Source organism: Oxyura jamaicensis, chromosome 7 (genome assembly GCF_011077185.1).
Source record: "Oxyura jamaicensis isolate SHBP4307 breed ruddy duck chromosome 7, BPBGC_Ojam_1.0, whole genome shotgun sequence".
Taxonomy (NCBI): domain Eukaryota; kingdom Metazoa; phylum Chordata; class Aves; order Anseriformes; family Anatidae; genus Oxyura; species Oxyura jamaicensis.
In genome coordinates this window covers 18,511,567-18,531,181 of record NC_048899.1, presented here as the reverse complement: position 1 = coordinate 18,531,181, position 19,615 = coordinate 18,511,567, and the positions used below count along the sequence as shown (strand labels likewise).

The window sequence follows — 19,615 nt, the reverse complement described above, 5'->3', positions numbered from 1 at the left end:
CAATCTACAAAACTGCAGCTACCACCTGGCCACTACAACAGGCACTGATTTCAGCATTTAGAGGTGCTCAGAAAGTTTTTTTTTTTTTTTTTTTTTTTTTTTTTTTTTTTTAAATCTGCTGTTTTCCATGCTGGCAACTGTTTTCAGGACAAAACAGCCTCACTTCATCATGAAGTCAGTGACTGCTGCAATGCTATAGCTGAGGCTCAGATCTGAGCGTGATAAGACCACTGAGGTTACTGCTCCATTCACAGGATCTAATTAATAAAAACAGAGCAGTTAATTTAGAAAGCTAACCGCAGACTTTTTTTTTTTAAGCAGCAGAGGGCGCTGACAACATGTAACCAGAATTGAACTGATGAATACCACCATGGCTTCAAGACGTTCAACTTGTAAAGTTGCAGTGCTGCCGGCAGTCCTGCGCCTGCAGGGCTGAGAACCTCCACTTCCCCTCACTTCCCAGGGAGATGGCAGAACACACACCTCTGTAAGCACCGGGAGAGTTCTGATGTCTGGGGAAAGCCTTCATTTCACAGATTGTTTCAAAAATACTGGTTATATCTAATAAGCTGGGAGTCAAATGAGTAAATTTTGTAATAAAACACAGCACAGTTTGACAGCCGCTGTAGCCAAAAGGCTCTATTTTCTGCTGATGCTTACTCCAAGAACTAGCAATATTTCTGTCGTTAGTCACATATTAGCAATTCCCTTTGCATCGATGTTGCAACAGAAAATGAGCTTTGCCAAACAAATTCCTTTCTGGTACTAACTGGAAGGAGATGAGACCACACTCCAAAGTGACAGAAATGCATAAAACCGCCTCAGTGAAGCGTTTCCCCCTCCCAGTTTTCTGGAGTTTCAAGTGGACTGCAGGGCCCTGCAGGGCAGTTCATTTCTGCTTTTGGCTCGAATTTCTGCTATCCTAAGACTTTTGTTGTACCTACTTCCCTTTTCATGTTTTTATCATCTGTTTCCGCCCTGAAGCCCCGTCACTGTTCTTCCTCCTGTGCTCCCCACACTTCCCCCTGCTTCCTGTGGCACAGGGCTGGTGTTGCAGCTCTGCGGGCATGCGGCTGGAGGCAAATCACTCCGACCACAGGACTGACAAAAGCCACAAGCAAAGAGAGCAATCAAAAGCATCAGCAGCACTAAAATCTATGGTGTACACTAAGATGCCCACAGTCAAATCATAGAATGGTTTGGGTTGGAATGGACCTTAAAGCCCATCTGGTTCCAACCCCCTGCCATGGCAGGGATTCCACCCACCAGATCAGGTTGGCCAAGGCCTCATCCAACCTGGTCTTGAGCACTTCCAGGGATGGGGCACACCCACAGCTTCTCTGGGCAGCCTGGGACAGGGTCTCACCACCCAAATCCACAAGAGTAGCTCATGACACTTGTGCTTTCCCTCTAACTTAGCAATATACAGCAAACAGCGCTTCAGTGCAAAGAAACACAAACATGTCTTGAACTGTACTTCTGAAATAGCAGGTCTCTAAAGCAAGGCATCTCTGCAGCAAGTCCTATTTGCTAGGAGTTATTCCAGGACACATACATGACTAGGTACAGGGAAGCCTCAACTCTTCTGCCTCTGTTCCAGCCAACCAGCAAACCAACCACAGTGCAGAACACTACTGCACCACAAAGCTGATGCTGCGGTCAAGCAAGGCAGAGATTATCAACCAGACAGCTCAGACACAAAAGAAACTGAAATATTACCAGGAACTTTCCCTAACTAGATTTATTCCTCTAATAGTTTAAGCAAGCTGCTGCCTCAGAATGTGTTTTGGAAAAAAACAATTGGGGTGTTTTGTCTCAGGTGACAAAAGGCTGCATTCCCATTTTGTGGAAGGTTTTCAATCTCTGATCTGTCTGCCTCCTAGGAATGCCACAGCACTGACCACTTTCAGACTGCTAATGTAGTGCAAACTGGTCCCTCTTCACAACTTACACAACTGATTCACCTGTCTCAATTCAGTGTTAGCATGTCTGCTGGTCAAGAAAGCCACCATGACTGGCAAGCACTGAATATATATTTTTAAATCTAATGAGATAAAAAGTTATTTAGTAGCTTCTGGAAGACACTACACTGCCTTGGAAATTTAATTCTCAGATTGCCATGGAAGAAGCCAGATCAAATTACACATTTAAAATGTCTTTTGTGCACTGTCACATCTATCATCATTTTTGGCTGAGTACCACAGTACAACCATTCTAAATCATGATAGAAAACCATTCTAAATCATCATTGCTAATACCCTACACTCTTTCAGCATCCCTCGGGCTCTGCGTGGACATTTGTCTCTCATTTTAAACCAGTCCTTGCAGTGCCAAGGCCCTGTACCAAGCCAGCTGAGGAGACCTAGAAATCACCTTGCTGATTGGGAAGGACAGGACATGGCACTGCCGACATGGCACTGCCAGCTTGGAACAGTCTGTACAGCCACAAAAGTACACTCGGAGGAAATGTTGTAGTCAAGATTGCACTTACCCTGAGTTCCTACTAGTACCATTGGAATTTCACTAGTGTTACGATAGTTAGCCATACGGCTGTAGTAGTGGTAAACGGTCTGGAAGCTGACTTCATCTTCCAAACTGAAGACAAATATAACAGCATCCACCCACATGGCAAACTGCAGAATAAAAATGGAAAAGGCAGACTGAGCGCAAAGCAATAAACAGGAAAAAAAGAAAAACATTCTTATCTGACATAAGGGGAAATAGGAAATATACATCAGAGAAGCTTTGTTAGTGACAATAGCCAGGTCTTAAAAAAAAAAAGTGGTGTATTATTTACGAAATGATAAATCTACATTTATCACTGTGCAAGGTAGTATCTGGGATAAGCAAAGGTTTTCCCCCCCACACTCAAAATTGTCTCTCTTCTTCACTGGTATATGATATTGTAAGCCCAGCTACTATCAGTGCACACTGATTTTGATGCATAAAGAGAACACCACAGCCTCAGATTTCTGTATTTGTGAATTATAAACGAAAAATTCCTACCCCTAGCACTCGGATGCCCCATTTAGTGCATTATTTTCCCCATCCTGTGCTTTATGGGCTTGCATGCTGGTGTTTCTGTCAATGCCAGGACAAATATGGCTGTGGCTTTCCAAGCATTGAAAATAATACTCACATCTCAAAGTCCAAAAACATTAATTTCAAATTTTCTTTAAGTTTATAATTAGAACTCTAGTTGGATAAACAGTACTGAATGTCTCATTCAGCTTCCAGTGTGAAAGCAAACTCTTCTCTCTTGGCATCAGCAATCCACTAGAAGACATGAGTGCGCAAAGGCCAAGGCAAGGTGCTGTTTTAGTGACCATGCAAGTGAAAAAGACTTAGCTTACAAGTGAAATAACACAGTTTTAGCACATTTAACTTAGCAGTAAATGTATACAGCACATCAAAAAAAAAGTTAAGCTTACCTCGCTTCCTTTATTTTTCCCTAAGTGATTCCATTCCTACCCAAATTTAGACCGATGGAAACAAGTTTCAGCCACTAGTATTCATGCTTGTTATTGTATTACTACTACAACATGCCATGTAGGTTAGGGACATGAACATACAGAGCGGCAAGCAGGTCAGTTTTAGAAACATTTTGGTACATTTTGCAGTTTTACATAACTAGTCCAGGTTTGTAAGCACTTACTTCAGTCCTACCAACTCTTGCAGTTTTGTTTCTGCTGCTTGAACTGCAGTTTTGAACTACTGCTGACAGTAGTTCAACTCTTTAATCACAGAGGTCGAGATTCTATCCAATTATCCACAAAAATATAGCATACTTTTGCAAAAAACAGAAGCTCAAGGCTGAAATAACCAGCCCTTTCTATATAAGTGAATATTGAGGTGAGCATTATTCTTCAGATTTTTGTTATAAATATACATTAACCCAGAAATAAACTTTTTATTGCAGGAATTAATAAGCAGATTAAAGATATTTATTATACATGAAACTTGAAATTATGCCTACCACACAACAAAGAGAATTTACAAGTGAAATGTGTCTTCTGAAAAGCAAAACAGCACTAACACCTTAGGCTTTTCATTCTTTTTCTGAAGAACAATCTCAGCCACAGCAGTAATTAAACACCCCCAATTTACCTAGCACGGATCAAAGGCAAAACAGTGCCTGATCATTAGTTTGAAATTAGTTCAAATGAGCTCTGCAAAACCAATTCTTCAGGTACACAAATATTTAGATGGCTGTGTGTACCTTTATAATTGCAGTATTACCATTTATTTATTTTTTATGAGTGAATACTTTCTAAGCTGTGAGGCTTGAGAACCGTTGTGTATTTCAGCCAAGTAATTCACAGACCAAAACAGAGAACTTCATTTAGGCTCATGCCTCACATGGCTGCAGATGTGTGAACCAGACTTCCTTCCAGGATGTCCCTTTTGGTCTCCGTTTCCTCTACCTCCTTTCTCTTCTCCTTTGCCCAGCCACCTTCCCCCATGCTCTCATCCTCCTGCAGCTAACGAGCAACAGTGGAGCACTGAAACCCAAGCTGCCGCTGCTGGCAGCGCTCCCACTCAGCTGTTTGGCAACAGCACAGCTCCTGCTGCTAATCCACTACTGAACAGCTGAGCAAAGCAAGGCCAGTGCCTGAGAAACCTCGCTAGTGCCCACCTAAGAACAGGTAGAGGGAAAACCAACAGAACACCTGAAGACAAGGACACTGCCCTGCAGCCAGGCTGGCAGAACCTTCACAGGTTTAAGCGATAAGGAAATGTTTCACCTCACTTAAATAGCAGAGCAGTGTGAGGTACACAAACCCAATTTTCTTCTTCTGATGAGACTTCTATGGGACAAGGAGGTGACAGTATATAGAAACCACATGGCAAACCCAAGACCTCAACAGTGAGCTGGACGTTGGAAGGTTGAGGCTTACAATGGCTCAGGGAGGAAGACATGAAAGCAATAAGGAACACAAATTCATACACAACTATGATTGTCACTGTGCACGTGTGCATCTACTTGATCTGTATTTAAAGAATTTAGAGATTCTAACTCAGAAGAACTCTTAAGACTATAACACGCGGTTTTGTGGTCACTGGAATCATAATGATTAGGCATTCAACAGAAGGTAGCCGATACCTTTAAATATAATTTCATATTATACTCAAAATCCACAGTATTTTTTTTTTTTTTTTTACCCGAGAGCATTTTACCAGCTGAAAGATAAGCAGACACAGAAAAGAACAAAGCATAGTAAGTTCTCTTAAAGGAAGATTCAGGTACATTTACATAAAAACAAGCAGAAACTGTGATTTTAGTCTGATAAAGCTTAATACGCAATGCTCACCTGTGCCTCTGGAGGGCCCCCTTCATCTCTAATCAGCAGCAGATAGCTTTGTCCATCAACTACTATCTCCTTCTTGAATCTCCCACCTGTTACACAAAGTGACTCATTACAGAAATGAAAAAGTAAAACAAAACACGAAACAGGAAAAGGCTTCACTTGTGGAAAGAGTGTATCTAAGATCTTTCACAAATACATGAACTGCTGGGAATATAAATTCAATTCGTATGCACTAGCGTGGAAATTACTGAAGAAAGTTAAATTGCATACTTTAAGAATAAGGCTAATGGGAAAAAAAGCCAAAACGTCATTGCAAATCCTAACACTCATGGTCAATGTGCTTTGTTTTGATATATGCAGGTGAAAGATAGTTGTCTGTTTTATGTAACAATGAGAAAATGCATCTCTAAAAAGAGCACCTATGTCACAATTGGATACAAACTGATCATGTTTTAGAATCACAATACTTTGCTGTAGATCTTAGATTTTCCTCAAGAGAAGCCCATTTCTTACAGCACACATGTAATGTTATGAAAATGGTACTTCTATAGTCACAAATCACAGTTAGGGGAAAATACCAGACACATGTTAGACAAAAAACTACAATGGTGGTACCAGTGTAGAGATGTACTAAACTAACAGAGAATGATGTGCCCTAGCCGGATGAATTAAAGGCCTGTTTTGGAGATCTACATAAAAAGAGCAGAGCCACCCACATTTTGTTCCTGGGCCTATTACTGAAATGCAGAATACTGAGTGCTTGGGAGGACGAAGAACTGGCACTGAATTCAAGGAACTAAACCGGGGCAGGCAGCTGCACTGCTACCTTTCCTTTGCACTGTCCTAATGGGGCCTTCAAGCATGACCCAAGGGCAAAATTGAAATTACTTTCCTTTGGGGTTAAGTATGTTTCAGGCATCCTGCTGCTTCTCCTGACACACTTTGGGTAATGACAAATCATGTTTAGGGGTCCTGGTGTGACCAAGCCTGAACCAGGATTAGCACAGCACAGCCTGCTTATGTATCTCGTTCGCATTCAGATCCCCCTCCAGGAACCAAGAGGGCTCTCATCTCACCAACCATGCCACAAAGGTCCTAAAGCCTCCACGCTGAACACTGTCCAGCCATTGCACATCTCAACTTACAACTAAGACAAAACATATCTACTAACATAAAAATTATTTCCTCACCCCCATTTTCAATCAGGTCTATTTTCAGATTTGAACCCCACTTCCCAACTATGCTTGCTTCAAAACTTGCAATACTATCACAATAAATGCATTTACACACTTGCAGGGGTGAGTGAACAGCTCTCACTTGTTGTGCAAATAGGCTCTCCAAGCAACCAAGTCAGCACATACAGGCTAGCCCTTATCCTCCAAGCAGTCACACAGAAATGACTAGCCTTAGAGGAAGGCACAGGCTTAGATCCACCTTTCCCCCAGCCCATCAGAGGAAGCTTCAAGTCAAGATCACCCAACAGGTCAGCTATGTGCAGTATGTAATCATGTTTTAACACATTTCAAGTTTAATAAAAGACACGAGAACAAGGTTGTTTTATTTTCCTACGTTTTCGTTTTTTAAATCTACCCCATCAAGAACAGCTCAGCAGTACCAAGCATGCAATAATTAATAATGTCACATTTCTGACTGTTTAATTGCACAGAATGAGGAGAGCACATATGGACAGGCTTTCGTTATCTTTGTTAAAAAAATAATAATTCAATTTTGCCTTCCAAGATCAAGTAGCCGATAAACATATACCATTAATGAACTTGAAAAGAATAATCAAAACCAAAGATAAAACTTTGAAAAGAAACTAGCTTCAGCTCTCAGGATCTCAGTTTCAATTACCTGCATCATTATTGCTCTGTTATCAATTAATGGTATATACTTCATAAAGAAGTGTTAAATAAAATGAATTACTTAATACACAGCCCTCCAGAGGGACACTTTAAAGCTTTAAGTAACAATGGAAATGCAGCAGATGTGAGCAAAGAGTGAAAGTTCCGTATAATTACCATTTCCTGTTTCCTTTAATACTGTAAGTTTACCCAGCTAATTACAAAATACCATGAACACATTTAAGAATGACCTCATTATTCCCCTCGTCAATAGGATGCCTTTCAAATCTCACTGCATCTTCAAACAGTCCTCAGAGGCATAAAGAAGTTACAGACAAGGTGAAATAGAAGGCTTAAGTAGAAAATTGAAAAAAAAAAAATCCATAGACTTTGTATTAAAATGCATACGGATCACACATGAGCAATTATATGAAATTTGCTCTTGAGAGCCACTTCAGGGTCACTGAATTTTTATTCATTTATTTTAAGGGAGCAGCTTTGAGAAACGTACCATATTTAACAAACATACCTGTTCCTTGCCTTCTCCAAAAACACTGTGCTTGGAGCTCAGTGTGATAATTTATTTTAATTTCCAATATGAAATTCAAATCTTAACACACTGTACCACTTCAGTAAGGTCTGTCTTGCTGGAAGAGCAGTACTGCAGTCAAGAAGCTTACAGTAAACTTGCATCTATTCAAATGGCTTGCTTCTCTGCCCTTAAACCCTGACTATGCTCATTGTCTGGAATACGCATCAGTCTCGTCTGTTCCTTGTGCACCCCCATGAACTCATTGGAGTACAATTTTGTTTAGATTTAGATATTTCGTGATAAATAGTTTAAATCTGAAAATCCCCCAAACACAAGTGTTTAAAACCATGCCCTAGAATGAAGATGTTCAGCTGGAAGGGACCTATGGAGACCATCAGGCCCAGCTGGCTGACCCCTCCAGGGCTAACCAAAAGCTATCACGCATTACTGAGGGCAGTGTCCAAATGCCTCCTGAACACTGACAGCCCCAGGGGAGCACCCCCCTCGCTAGATAGCCTGTTCCAGTGCTTGATCACCTTCATAGTAAATAATGTTTTTGTAATGCCCAGTCTGGGCCTCCCCTGGTTCCTGCGTGTCCCGACATCAGGTCGCAGGGAGCAGAGGCCAGCGCCTCCCTCTGTGCTTCCCCTCAGGGAGCTGCGGGGATCAGCGAGGTCGCCTCTTGGCCTTCTCTTTTCTAGACCAGACAACACGAGTGCCCCCAGCCTCTCCTCACAGTATGTGCCCTCCAGCCCTTCTACCAGCTTTGTTGCCCTCCTCTGGGTACTTTCAACATCCTCTTTTGATTGTGGAGCCCAGAACTGCACACGCTATCCAAAGTGAGGCCGTACCAACGCTAAGCACAGTGCACAGCAGTGCAACGGCAGCTGTTTCGGTATGCTTCTGCATGGACAGCACTGCACTAGTAATTTCTGTAAAACGCATCTCTGGAATTTGTAAAGCATCACAGGGCCACAGGGCACAACAAATGTGACAGATCAGCCAGTCGGAATACTGAACTACCACTGCCTTTGGAGGAAGTCAATAGGTCTCCCATGACTACAAAATACCACTTTATTTTTCTAATATCCTTCTCTACGATGGAGTCACAGCATACCATCTAAGCTGAAGACACTGAAAACAAAGAAATGACCTTCAAAATTAAAAAAGAAAGTCTCAGAAACACATCAAATAGTCCCAAAGGAGGCAACTAGCTTTGTTCTAGTCACATCACTATTATGACACATGCAGCTTTTTAATGAGGAAATTTCTCAGCTCCCATATGTACCTGCCAAAAGAGGTCACAGAAATAACAAGACTGGCAGCACGGGCCACAGCTCTGAAGGACAGAATGATCGCTCCTGCCATGCCCTAGCAGGCACGGCAAAGCACAAAGACAGCAGAAGGAAGGACACCAGCCAATGGCTGAACTGCACTCACTTGCATCCCCAGTCCCATCTTTAAAATGGTGGGAAAGACACTTCCATGAACGCTTAAATATCTACAGCCAGGTGCAGCTGGAGAAGATTTTTATGAAATATAAGAAATTTAGAGATCAAAAATCATTGAAACTGCATACAAGTTTCAATTTGGGAAGATTTTAGCATGTGGCTTATTTTCCTCTCTAAAACTCTGCACTAAGAATTGCTGCACTATTCTGAGCTTTCCTGGGAAGGATCAGTATCCATTCATACGGACTCATCTGCAGACGTTTCACATAAGAAGGCAAATATTATTTCTCCATATGAAGTACACCTAATACCTACCAGAAGATACAGAGCAGTGCCTGTGATGCAGCCCACAAAAACACTCAGTCAGTACGTGCATTAGGTAAGATTCCTAATACAAAATGCTCCAGATAGAAATACAGCTTTGTTCCATGAAAAGCTAAATAAAAGCTGTGCATCAGCAACTTGCAGCCAGGGCTAGAGACCTAGCACAAGTCAGAACACCGGCTTGATGGAATCAACAAAAGCTTCTTAATCTCATTTCTATGCATGTCAGTTCTACAAAGATTAGTGGTTTGAATCAGCAGTAAGAGAAAAGCCCACATCCTTCAGTAAAAACTAATATCCTAATATCGATTCTAAGTACTGCATACATTTGTGACCAAAGATGCTCTGCATTGTGAAATCTTTGTGTTGCAGAGGGAATTCCAGAGATGAAGGTTTTCATCTGGTTAGGAAAGCCTGGGCACCCCTTCATCTAGCTGATAACTGTTTCACTGAGCAATTGCGCACTGAAGCAACCGCTGATTTTCATACTATGTCCCCAGGCTCAACTTCATTTGCCAGACCCTTTATTCAAGCAAATTGCCATGGGGAGGAAGTTATTTGGCCGTATGAGAAAGATAAATCTGGAGGGCTGGCCATATGACAAATCCATGCAGCAGCTGAACGCCTACCATGACATGGGGGCAGGGCAGGCAGGGGCTGGAAAGGAGAGGTGCAAGATGAGACTGAATCTGCTGTAAAAGCCTCTGTTTCGTATTCTCTGTGACATGAGGATTTTTGACAACTGGGGTTACAAATAAGACAAGTCTATATGTGGAGACTGTCTCTTTTTTAAGATAGAGAACACCATGTTGAGAATTGACTCCTTTTCAGGGAAACACATTCAGAAGTCATTATTCCCTCCCTTCATACATCCATCATCTTGGGACCAAATACATATATGAACATTTTTGATTAAGTTCAGAAATAACAAAATTCTCACAAGATCTTCTGCAACTAAGAAAAATTACTTCAGCAATCCAGTAAATCAATGCTAGCATCTCTCAGCATTACTTGGAAGCTGAATTTCAATAAAGTTTTTGTTTGTTTGTTTGTTTTCCCCTCAGCATCTCCCAGTAAAGCACATTAAGGAAGTAAAGCATACAAAAAGCACTGAAATTAATTTTCACCCACATCTAGATGTGCTCTGTGCTTGATGTCAATTTGTGTCAGCAGCTGAGAAGTCATCACAAACTATTGTTCAGCCACACGTAAGCTCAAGTTTTGGGTATTCCCCTAATACCAAAAACTATGCTAGAAAATACCTAAGAAACCAAATTGTGGTTGAGCTGGGTTGAGCGTATAACCACGTAAGCACAAAGATTGGGGAACCACCACTTTCACACAAGACTTAGCCAACAAGCAGTTAACTGCACTAGCTTCCCAGAAAAGTACATGGGAAAAAAAACACTAGTCTGGGCTTTTTTTAAAAAAAAAAAAATCTACATTTTTTAAAATGTAGATTTATGATGCACTGTAGGAAATGCATAGATCAATCATGGATCAATTCATGGGCTAGAGTATCAGCATTCTCCTTGAGGTATAAAGCAATGCCCCTGTTTACACCAGGGCATCTTTTTTGCTCACAGTAACCGAAGCACCCAGGGCTCCCATTGGTCCCCTCATGCCTTACCACGGAGAGGAAGTAATTCAGACAGCAGCACGTTGCCACCTCCCTCCCCACCAAAATCAGCTGTTTTTTTAGTGGGTAGTAATGACCCATGCAGACGTATTATTCTCTAACTCCTGCTGATTATCTTTAACCCATTTTGCTCACTTTTACTATTAAAGCAAAGTACACCCACGGGCACAAACCACGTGTTGTATGGTATCACCACACCATGTGCATAATTGTGTAGTTACATAACTGCCAAGGAAGCACTAATCTCTTCCTCTTGCAATTCCATGGAAGAAGGTTTAGAGGTCTTTACTGCTGGAACCTTAGGAGCAGCTGCAAGCTGCAATGACGTTTAACCATATGAGATGCATTCCCTGACATATTTATAGTACTTGTGCAGAAAGCTGTATCTGATAGGTCCACAAACCCTGGTGGTGATTTGAATGGACATCTGCTGATTTTAGGCATTCAGGGAAATTACAGCTTTTGCTTCAAAAAAGTATTAACCACTCAAATTGCACAGAACAGAGACTGTAATTGATGCCTTTAAATATGGTTAGATAGAAAACAATGTGGAGTGTTCATCTGGAGGACACACAGAGGCACTTATGCTGAATGGTATTTCAGCAAAGGTGCCGGTCTCACTCCCAAGTGGCATCAAATTTAACAGAGCAGAGAAGCCCTGAACTGCAAATTAAGCAAATAAGAAACAGCCCCCCTGACAGGGTGATGTCCTGCCGCCACACACTCTTAGCTCAACCAACCAGCCAAGTAGAAGGAAATGTACAGTAGTTGCTTCCACTAACTTCAAATAGTTGCCAGACTATAGAGAGAAAACACAAAATGGTGCTGCTTCACAGACCAGTCTGGAAAGAACATTTACTTGAGCCAACCACGTTACTCCTCACAAATGCAGTTATTAGAAATTTGGGTGCAGCTAATACTTCCACAGCAGATTGCTGCTCCGTTAGAAGAACTTGGCAAAAGGAAAAGAAGCCACAAGCACAGCAAACAGGCTGGGATTCCCACCCAATATTCTACTTCAGACAGAAGGAGAACAAAAGGATGAGTTAACTACCGAGATAACTGTGGGGAATAAAAGCCTATGAACAGTTAAGGTTCTTTCGCTATCTGGAAACAGGCTTGCAGAGGAGCAGTGCATGAGAGATTTCCCCTATAAAGCTTCTGACAGTCAGTGGAATATTGCTTGCAAGGCAGTAAGAGGAGCCCAGTCGCAATGAAAGCAGTAATGTGAGTGCAGAAGTAGGAGTAAGCCGTACTTGGTAGTCATCAAATGACACAGAAAAGCTTCTGCAGGAGTTTTAAGCTTCATGCAAGTATTTCATTAATAACCTGGAATATGGAAGTAACAAGATAATAAGTTTGCAAAAAATGAAGCAGGAGAGACTGCAATCATATTAGAAAATTGGACCATACTTCAACACAGCTGTAACAAGTTAGACAAACACTGTGGAAAGAAAACAGAAGCCACATCATAGGGACAAACACAGTTCTCCACCTAAACAGAAACAACCAGCTGCAGCAAGATGGGTAGGATAGCAAACCACCGGCACTGCGGAAGAGCAGGTGGGAGTTACTGTGTACTGCAGAGAAGCAGCTTGTTCCAGCCCACCAGGAGCTTACAAAGCCTCAGCCACAACTCCCTGCATCGCTCTGGGTAGCACACTGTGAGGGAGGGAAGGAGCAAAGGAGTAGAGCTCACAAACACTTGCAAAAAAATAAAAGTTAACAGCTGAGAAAATAAATAGTGGGGAAAAAAAGGTGAGTGAACTGAGGTTATTTGAAGAGAACAGACCAGGAAGAGAGAAGACTTGAGTGCTCCTCGTAAGGAATCATCTGCAGATCCCATTCTTCAGCAAGGGAAAGACCTGGTGCTTTTTTCAGTTCCTTTTTCAGTTCCTGTTTTATTACGACCCCAGGTAAATGGGCAGAAGTATGGAGTGGAAGTTGACAGACAATGCTCTATTCACGGCTCACCAAAACTTCAGGTATAAGCCTTAGGATCTGTGGTCTAAAAGGAAGGCTCAGCAACAACCGCATACTGGACAAAACGCTGCTAACGTGCATTTTGATTTAATTTGTGCTCATGGTACTGCAAACCTTGCACTGTTTCATTCTACCAATATGCATCCCTGTACCTCAGAGCACCCAGCTTACAACCTAACTGATGGGCTGTCTGACAAGCACAAGAACCTACCTGGCCGTTAGACCTGCCTGGCAGGCACTGGAGCTGCGCTTCCCTTTTCTGCGGAAGCCAATCGTGGAACACCTCTCTCACAAAGACAGCATCACAGATGTGTTCAGGTGGTACTGAAGAATATGACATCAGAAATAGTACTGTGGTGTGGATGTTCTGGGCCTGGGCAGACCAGAGAAAACACTGACCTGGTTCCTGCCAAGGTTTTGCTGAGAAATTTAACAGAGTGCTTTGCACTAGCACAGGACACATGGCTGAGCTGGAGGACATGAAGTGGCTTACAGTGTACTGTCAGCCAGACTGACGGACAGCAGGACATCTGCCCTCCCTCCTTTTCACATCTCTATTGCAGAATACACTGAGGGCTGTTGCATGTTGTATCTCTCCTCCTAATTTCCATGTTTGTATGAAATTCCAAAATAAGATTATGCCACCATTATATACCCATCAAAAGCTCTCCAGCAATGTTGAGTCAAAACATTGATATGTGCCTTCCAGATCTTAGATAATCTGTTGCCTTACAGACATTAATGTTTAGCCCTCACAGAGGAAAGTACTCATACTGAAATAAAAATTAGTGTAAAAAATATTAGCTAGTACACTAGAATGATGCCTGTCACTTTGCACAGGCCTGGAAAGAATTTATGGTTGTCCTTCCTCCTAGGAAGGACACATTAACCCGTGTGAGATTTTTAGATGTAATAAGTAGGCTTGAGATTTTAACTGTCCAAGGTTCTAGCTTGAATATGCAAAACTTTGAAATATTCTCTTCTAAGTGGTAAAGGCCTGTGCCTTGCAAGTGAGCACTCAGACCTTAGAAATTTCTGCACTAGCAAGGTATCAGACACCCATCAAGCTGATGTGATGAAGTACCACATTTTCATCCATTTACTGCACAAACATAGGAAAATTTTGACACTGAGCAAATAGAAGCTGGATAACATTTTATGTGTTAAGTATGCCCTTTCTCATAATTCATTCAAGTGAGAAAATATCTCTGACAGTTTAACGAGGGAAAACAAACAGTAGGAACCTGCAAGAATCTCCCTCCTCCAAGAGTTCCCCAGATCCCGTGTTTGCCTCTACCTCCCAAGTGCCAGGAGACCTCTCTCAGCAGCACCCCCGCTATCACAACACCTGCATGACTTTCCCCCTGAATCCTGTGATTACAGCTTGAAATGGCTTTTAGACCGACTTACCGCTGCACTTCCCGCATTGCTGCTTCTGTTACTTGTATTTAACATTCTTTCCAGGACCATAATCTCTGAACTTAGCACAGCAAGGCAGAGCCAAGGGTGTCAGATGTTCAAGCTTTATTAGACAGCAGAACCCTTCAGGTAAACACGCTGAGGTACTTTAAGAGCTATACCAAATTAAGTACTAAAATGTAAAGCAAAAAAAGGTATTTGTACTTTCATAGGGCCTAAGATTACATTAACAGTCCCATTTCTACTCACAGGGTAGGAAACCAGAAATTCCTGATAGCCGTTTTCACTTGCTGCTGACTTTTCTGGTTTATTTTATTGACAGCAGGTGCAGACAGACGCTTGAACTTATCACACCCACTAATTGCACGTATGCTGCAAGTCTAATTTTAAAAGTTTATTTTTTTCAAGGCAGCTGGAGACGAACAACAAAAAGCAGCAATCAACTTCTTTGGGTAGGATGTGATGCTACTTTAGTACACTCCTACCTACCTGTTTCCATCAACCTAGTATTTGGTTTTTGTTTGTTTGTTTTAAAAGTCTACACACAAAAATACCACTTTCCAAACAAAGTTATTTACATCTTTAGCCGCATGACTGAAAATAACATGGCTCTTTACTGCAATTCCTTAAAAATTAAATTGGTTTATCACACATTTCATCTTTCAGACACCAGCCTATTCACTCAGCTTCTACATTTCAAGCTAACATGAACAGTCTCCTGACAGCATCCAGTCCAAAATTCTCTACACAAGTTGACCTTTACAAGCTTCCCATGTGATTTCAAAGATATTAGCACATGACAAACCCTAAGCTGCATAACCAAAGTAAGCCTAAAACTCCTACAGGCAAAGAAGCAGAGATTTCAGGCTTTTGTTTAATTGATTGCTTTTTTATTTAAATATTCCTTGGGTTATAGCCAGCTTTTTAGATATCTGTCCTTTCATTACAGTATTACATTGCAAATAGTAGTCCTGAATTTAACACTGGAGTTATCTAGGTGCTTCTACCTATCAGAACACAAACCAAAAAAAAAGGTGAGATCTACTAAGGAAAAATCAACAAATCAACTACCATCATCTCAGCTTTAGGGTTTCTTTTGTTTGTTTGTTTAACTGTGTCCCACAAAATTCCAAATCATATATGAGAACACAATTATTACATACTAGTATACTATATATCTTACAAGTAAGAAGAAATACTTTCCCATCCATGTTGTATTTTAGTGTGTTCTCTTTCCACATGAAATAAATCTAAAGTTTTTCAGATGCTCCTACCTAATGCCAAGTGACAGCCCTACAAATATGGAAGATTTTTAAAATCATCATCATAGACAACAGGCTGTCAAGATAAAATCTTGCTATCCTGCAAGGTGGAAGGCCTTTACAATTCCTGAAGTGTGTAAGAAAACACCAGTGACAGCCTGCTGTAGCAGCAAATTCAAGTTTGTTGAGATTTAGACATAGTATGAATCCAGTCAGAGAACTTGCCTTACTTTCTGATACCATTCCCCAAAACAATGTTTATGTACTGCTTTAAGACTAAGAGCTAAATGTTGGTCTATGATTTTAAAATAAATCAAAAAATAACATTTGAAAGAGAATAAGACAGGCTTTTCTTCCATCTAAAGCCACTCCAAGCTGAATTCTGATTCAACAGCAGTACAAAGCAAAGAACACTGGGACTTAATAATCTAAACTAAAAATAGTCTCTTTTACTACTAGTAAGAGCCCGAAGTTGCAACTACAGCTATAAACCTAAATCCCAGTTTTTACCTGGGATGGAACCTTCAGAAGAACCTTTTTATAAGAAGGGCAACCAATCCTACAGACATAAGTCATCAAAATCTTGGAGTATTCAAGCTGCAGTGCATTCAAGACATTATCTTAAAGATCACTCTGTCCTCAAAGCACGCAACCTAGAAAGGAAGTCCCTTCGAGGAAACTGCGTCTTCATCATCTTCTCCTTGGGAAAAGAGCAAATACTAACCTCTCCCTTAAAGTAACTGTTCCTTATTTGCACAACACTTAAAACAGTCGTTGACTTGCCTGCTGGAACAGAGAGGTTTTCAAAGGGTTTGCTAAACCACACAGCTAGTCTCCAGGGGATGAGGAGAGGGAAAGAGAGGAAGATGGGCTGCAGAGTGGAGATTTCAGAATACATAAACACGCTCTTTTATGCTAAGCCTGAAAGGCTCCCAAAGCCCAGGAGAGCCAACTGCAGAATACTTTAAAGTGATCAAAAAAGACAAGTGTTATTTCGTATGTGGATGTCAGTGTGAAGTGCCAAATAAAAATAATTAGATGATACTGTAATAATGAGATAGCGAATGAAGAACTAAGAGAGGAGATCACTCTGAAACCCATGTCTAATGTTATCAGTGCCTTCTGCATGCAGCGTCAGTCTGTGCTTCCGCAGATCAAGAAAGCACTCCACAGCTCCAGCTGCCCCAAGTGCTGCCTAAAGCCCATGAAACACTGCATCAAGGATTTAAACACAACGTGAAAAATCACAGCTTGCCCAAGCTTTTGTTTTGTGGTGCAGGTGTTTTAATGGATGCAACATCCAGCCCTTTGCAAGGAACTGGATTCTAAAGTTAAGGATGTTATTTTGAACTTAAACGCACTTGGAACTCTTTACCAGGTCTCTCTGCAAAAGCTATGTCTATAAGCTACGAGGATGATTTTATGGAATTCCAGGAAACTACAAGTGAAAAAGCATGAAGTTTCTCTTCCAGAAAAGCATGCAAGCACGTATTTCAGAGGACAAATTTTCTACTTTACATTTCAGTTGGCTTGCTCACCAAGAACAGAACACATGGCTTAATCTGGGACAGATCCCCTCCTTTTATACCCAAAGTATATATTTGGTTGTTTAGTAGATACGGCCTACAGATTCCTAAATATTTGAAAAACATTAGCCAGATAAAAATAGCTAACAACTTATGTGAACAGATTTTTGAATTTAGGAACTTCATTGTTCACAGAAGAAAACAATTACATTTTTGGCCTCCTGGATTATGGTTACGTGGGGAGGTTTTGGTGATGGGGGCTGCAGAGAGGTTTCTGTGCCCTGCATGAGAGCAGAGCCAGCTCCAGCCTGCGAGGTCAGTGCAGAAGGAGGGCAGGAGAGAGGCCCCCGGTGGAGCAGGCTGTCCCCCTGCAGCCCATGGGTCCCATGGTGGGGCAGGTCTCCACGCTGCAGCCCGCAGAGAGAAGGCCGGGAGCAGCAGGGTGGACATGGCCATGCAGGGAAGGCCGGTGTCCCGCAGGAGGGACCCCAAGCAGATTCTCTGTATACGTGTTTTATAATATTATTTGGCCAGACAAAAAGCCCGTAAGGGGATGTTGAACACTAGCAGCTTAAATTTATAACTAGTCACGTTCCATCTTCCTTGTAGAGTTACACTCTGCTGAAGTAGCAGCTAAAGTAACTCTGAGAGCTTGCCATGCCTTTCCTTTGCACTGCATATTGCACAAGAAGCCTAGGTACCATCAGCCTAGAAAGTATAGCAGAAACACATCTGACATTTTCATTTCTATTCTACCTTTTACACACAGGTACGTGAAGTTTCCACTGAGTCTAGCAGTTATTTGCTCTCTGGAGGCAAGGTGTTAGATGGGCTTTATATGCATCTGAGAACAATATTTTACTCTTCCAGGAAAAAGCAATCTTAAATATACCCCCAAATTTAGTTAACTTAAAATGTATGCCCCCTCATTCTAAAGCAAATTGACATTCTAGAGCAAATTGACACTAATCATAACTTCTCAGAAAGCCAGCAGCAAATAAGGTAATTTTCAATTTCAGGAATGCTTTACGTTACTTTTAAGCCAGTCTCGTAAGAATACTTTATACTGGAGATGTGCAGCCATAACATTTTTCCAAAGCTTACCACAGATAAAACCACAGCAGTTGTTATACCTACTGCTTTGGTTTTCTCCCTTATGTTTTACTGCCTACCCAAAGGTACCACCATCTTAAATCTAACTGCTTCCTCCACAAGGAGGCTGCTTTCTTCCCAACTCTCATTTTATTTTTTCTGTTATTTTCTAACTTAAGGGGATTCTCTTAATGTGACCTTGCATAACCATCTTTCATAACAAACAACAAACTTTTGTTTTCATAGGTGAAAGATGTCCTGGACAGATTCAGCAATTCACGTTCACATCCATCTGTTCTAGTATTTTACCTTACTTCAGCAATAAGGCAAACAAAAATCTTTTTTCTTCCCATCCTGGGGGAGATACCTTGGACAAAAGTACTTGATTGGAACTTTGTTTTGTGCTTTTTTAAGTGTATCAGAAAGAATATTGAAATAACCATTACATGAATTATGGCACTCACAGGCATACAAGAGATCTGCCAAGGTCTTTAAGCCACGTTCCATACCTCTGTGGCTTTTTATGAAAGAAAAACCCAAACAGTAACAAATAGCCCTGATACTCAGTATTCCTACAAAGTCCAATTCACCTTTGTATACACGTTACTTAGTTTCAAATTGCAAACACCTGTGTTTTATTAGGTCTCCCGAGGTAGAATCAAGTTTTAAAGAAATGAAAAAAGACATTAGGTTGCACACATCTTACTTGTAGCTCTCCTACAGCTGTTTCAGCTATGTAAAAAAAAGTTGCACAGTAGTTTTCTTCTAACAGCTTGGAATGTTCCAAGAAGACCACAAATCATTGATAATACTCTATTTCCAATAATTTTCTTGCTGTATCATTATAGGGGAAAAAATGCACATCCCAAACGACCGTAATTTCAACTTGTTATAAGGATATATATCACTTGCTTTCTTACATCAAAATACAACCGATTTAAAAACCTGTCACAAAGGAATGTAACTATCTGCATGTTAAATATAAAAAAGAAGAGTCTAAAAATCAATTTTCTCTCCAGGTAATATTTACTCTAAGGATCCAAAGGTTTACAAGTTACAGTAGAGAATAAAATTGGGCCAAACATTGAGAGAAAACTGTCCTATGCTTTAATGTTATATGATTCTTCCTCTTGGTGGGGGGTGTAGGGGGAAAAGGTTTGGGGCAGAAAAAAAAAGCCTCTTCTTAAAAGAGCTGAGGGAAACATGAAACCATCTTTATAGACTGAACATTCAT

At 41.1% G+C, this 19,615-nt stretch overlaps 1 protein-coding gene across 6 annotated transcripts in view; it reads right to left on the bottom strand.

Moving 5' to 3' along the window:
• The window catches only part of AGAP1 (ArfGAP with GTPase domain, ankyrin repeat and PH domain 1), a 361,585-nt gene that overhangs the window by 224,591 nt on the left and 117,379 nt on the right, over nt 1-19,615 (bottom strand). For 5 of the 6 annotated variants that reach the window (XM_035331711.1, XM_035331713.1, XM_035331712.1 and 2 more), the window contains 2 exons: nt 5,313-5,398; nt 2,492-2,633 (listed from right to left, as the gene is read on the bottom strand). In XM_035331711.1, coding sequence (XP_035187602.1) covers nt 2,492-2,633; nt 5,313-5,398 — 228 coding nt within the window. Of the gene's footprint in view, nt 1-2,491; nt 2,634-3,431; nt 3,468-5,312; nt 5,399-19,615 lie in introns of all 6 variants that reach the window. The other variant, XM_035331708.1, reaches the window with a different exon arrangement.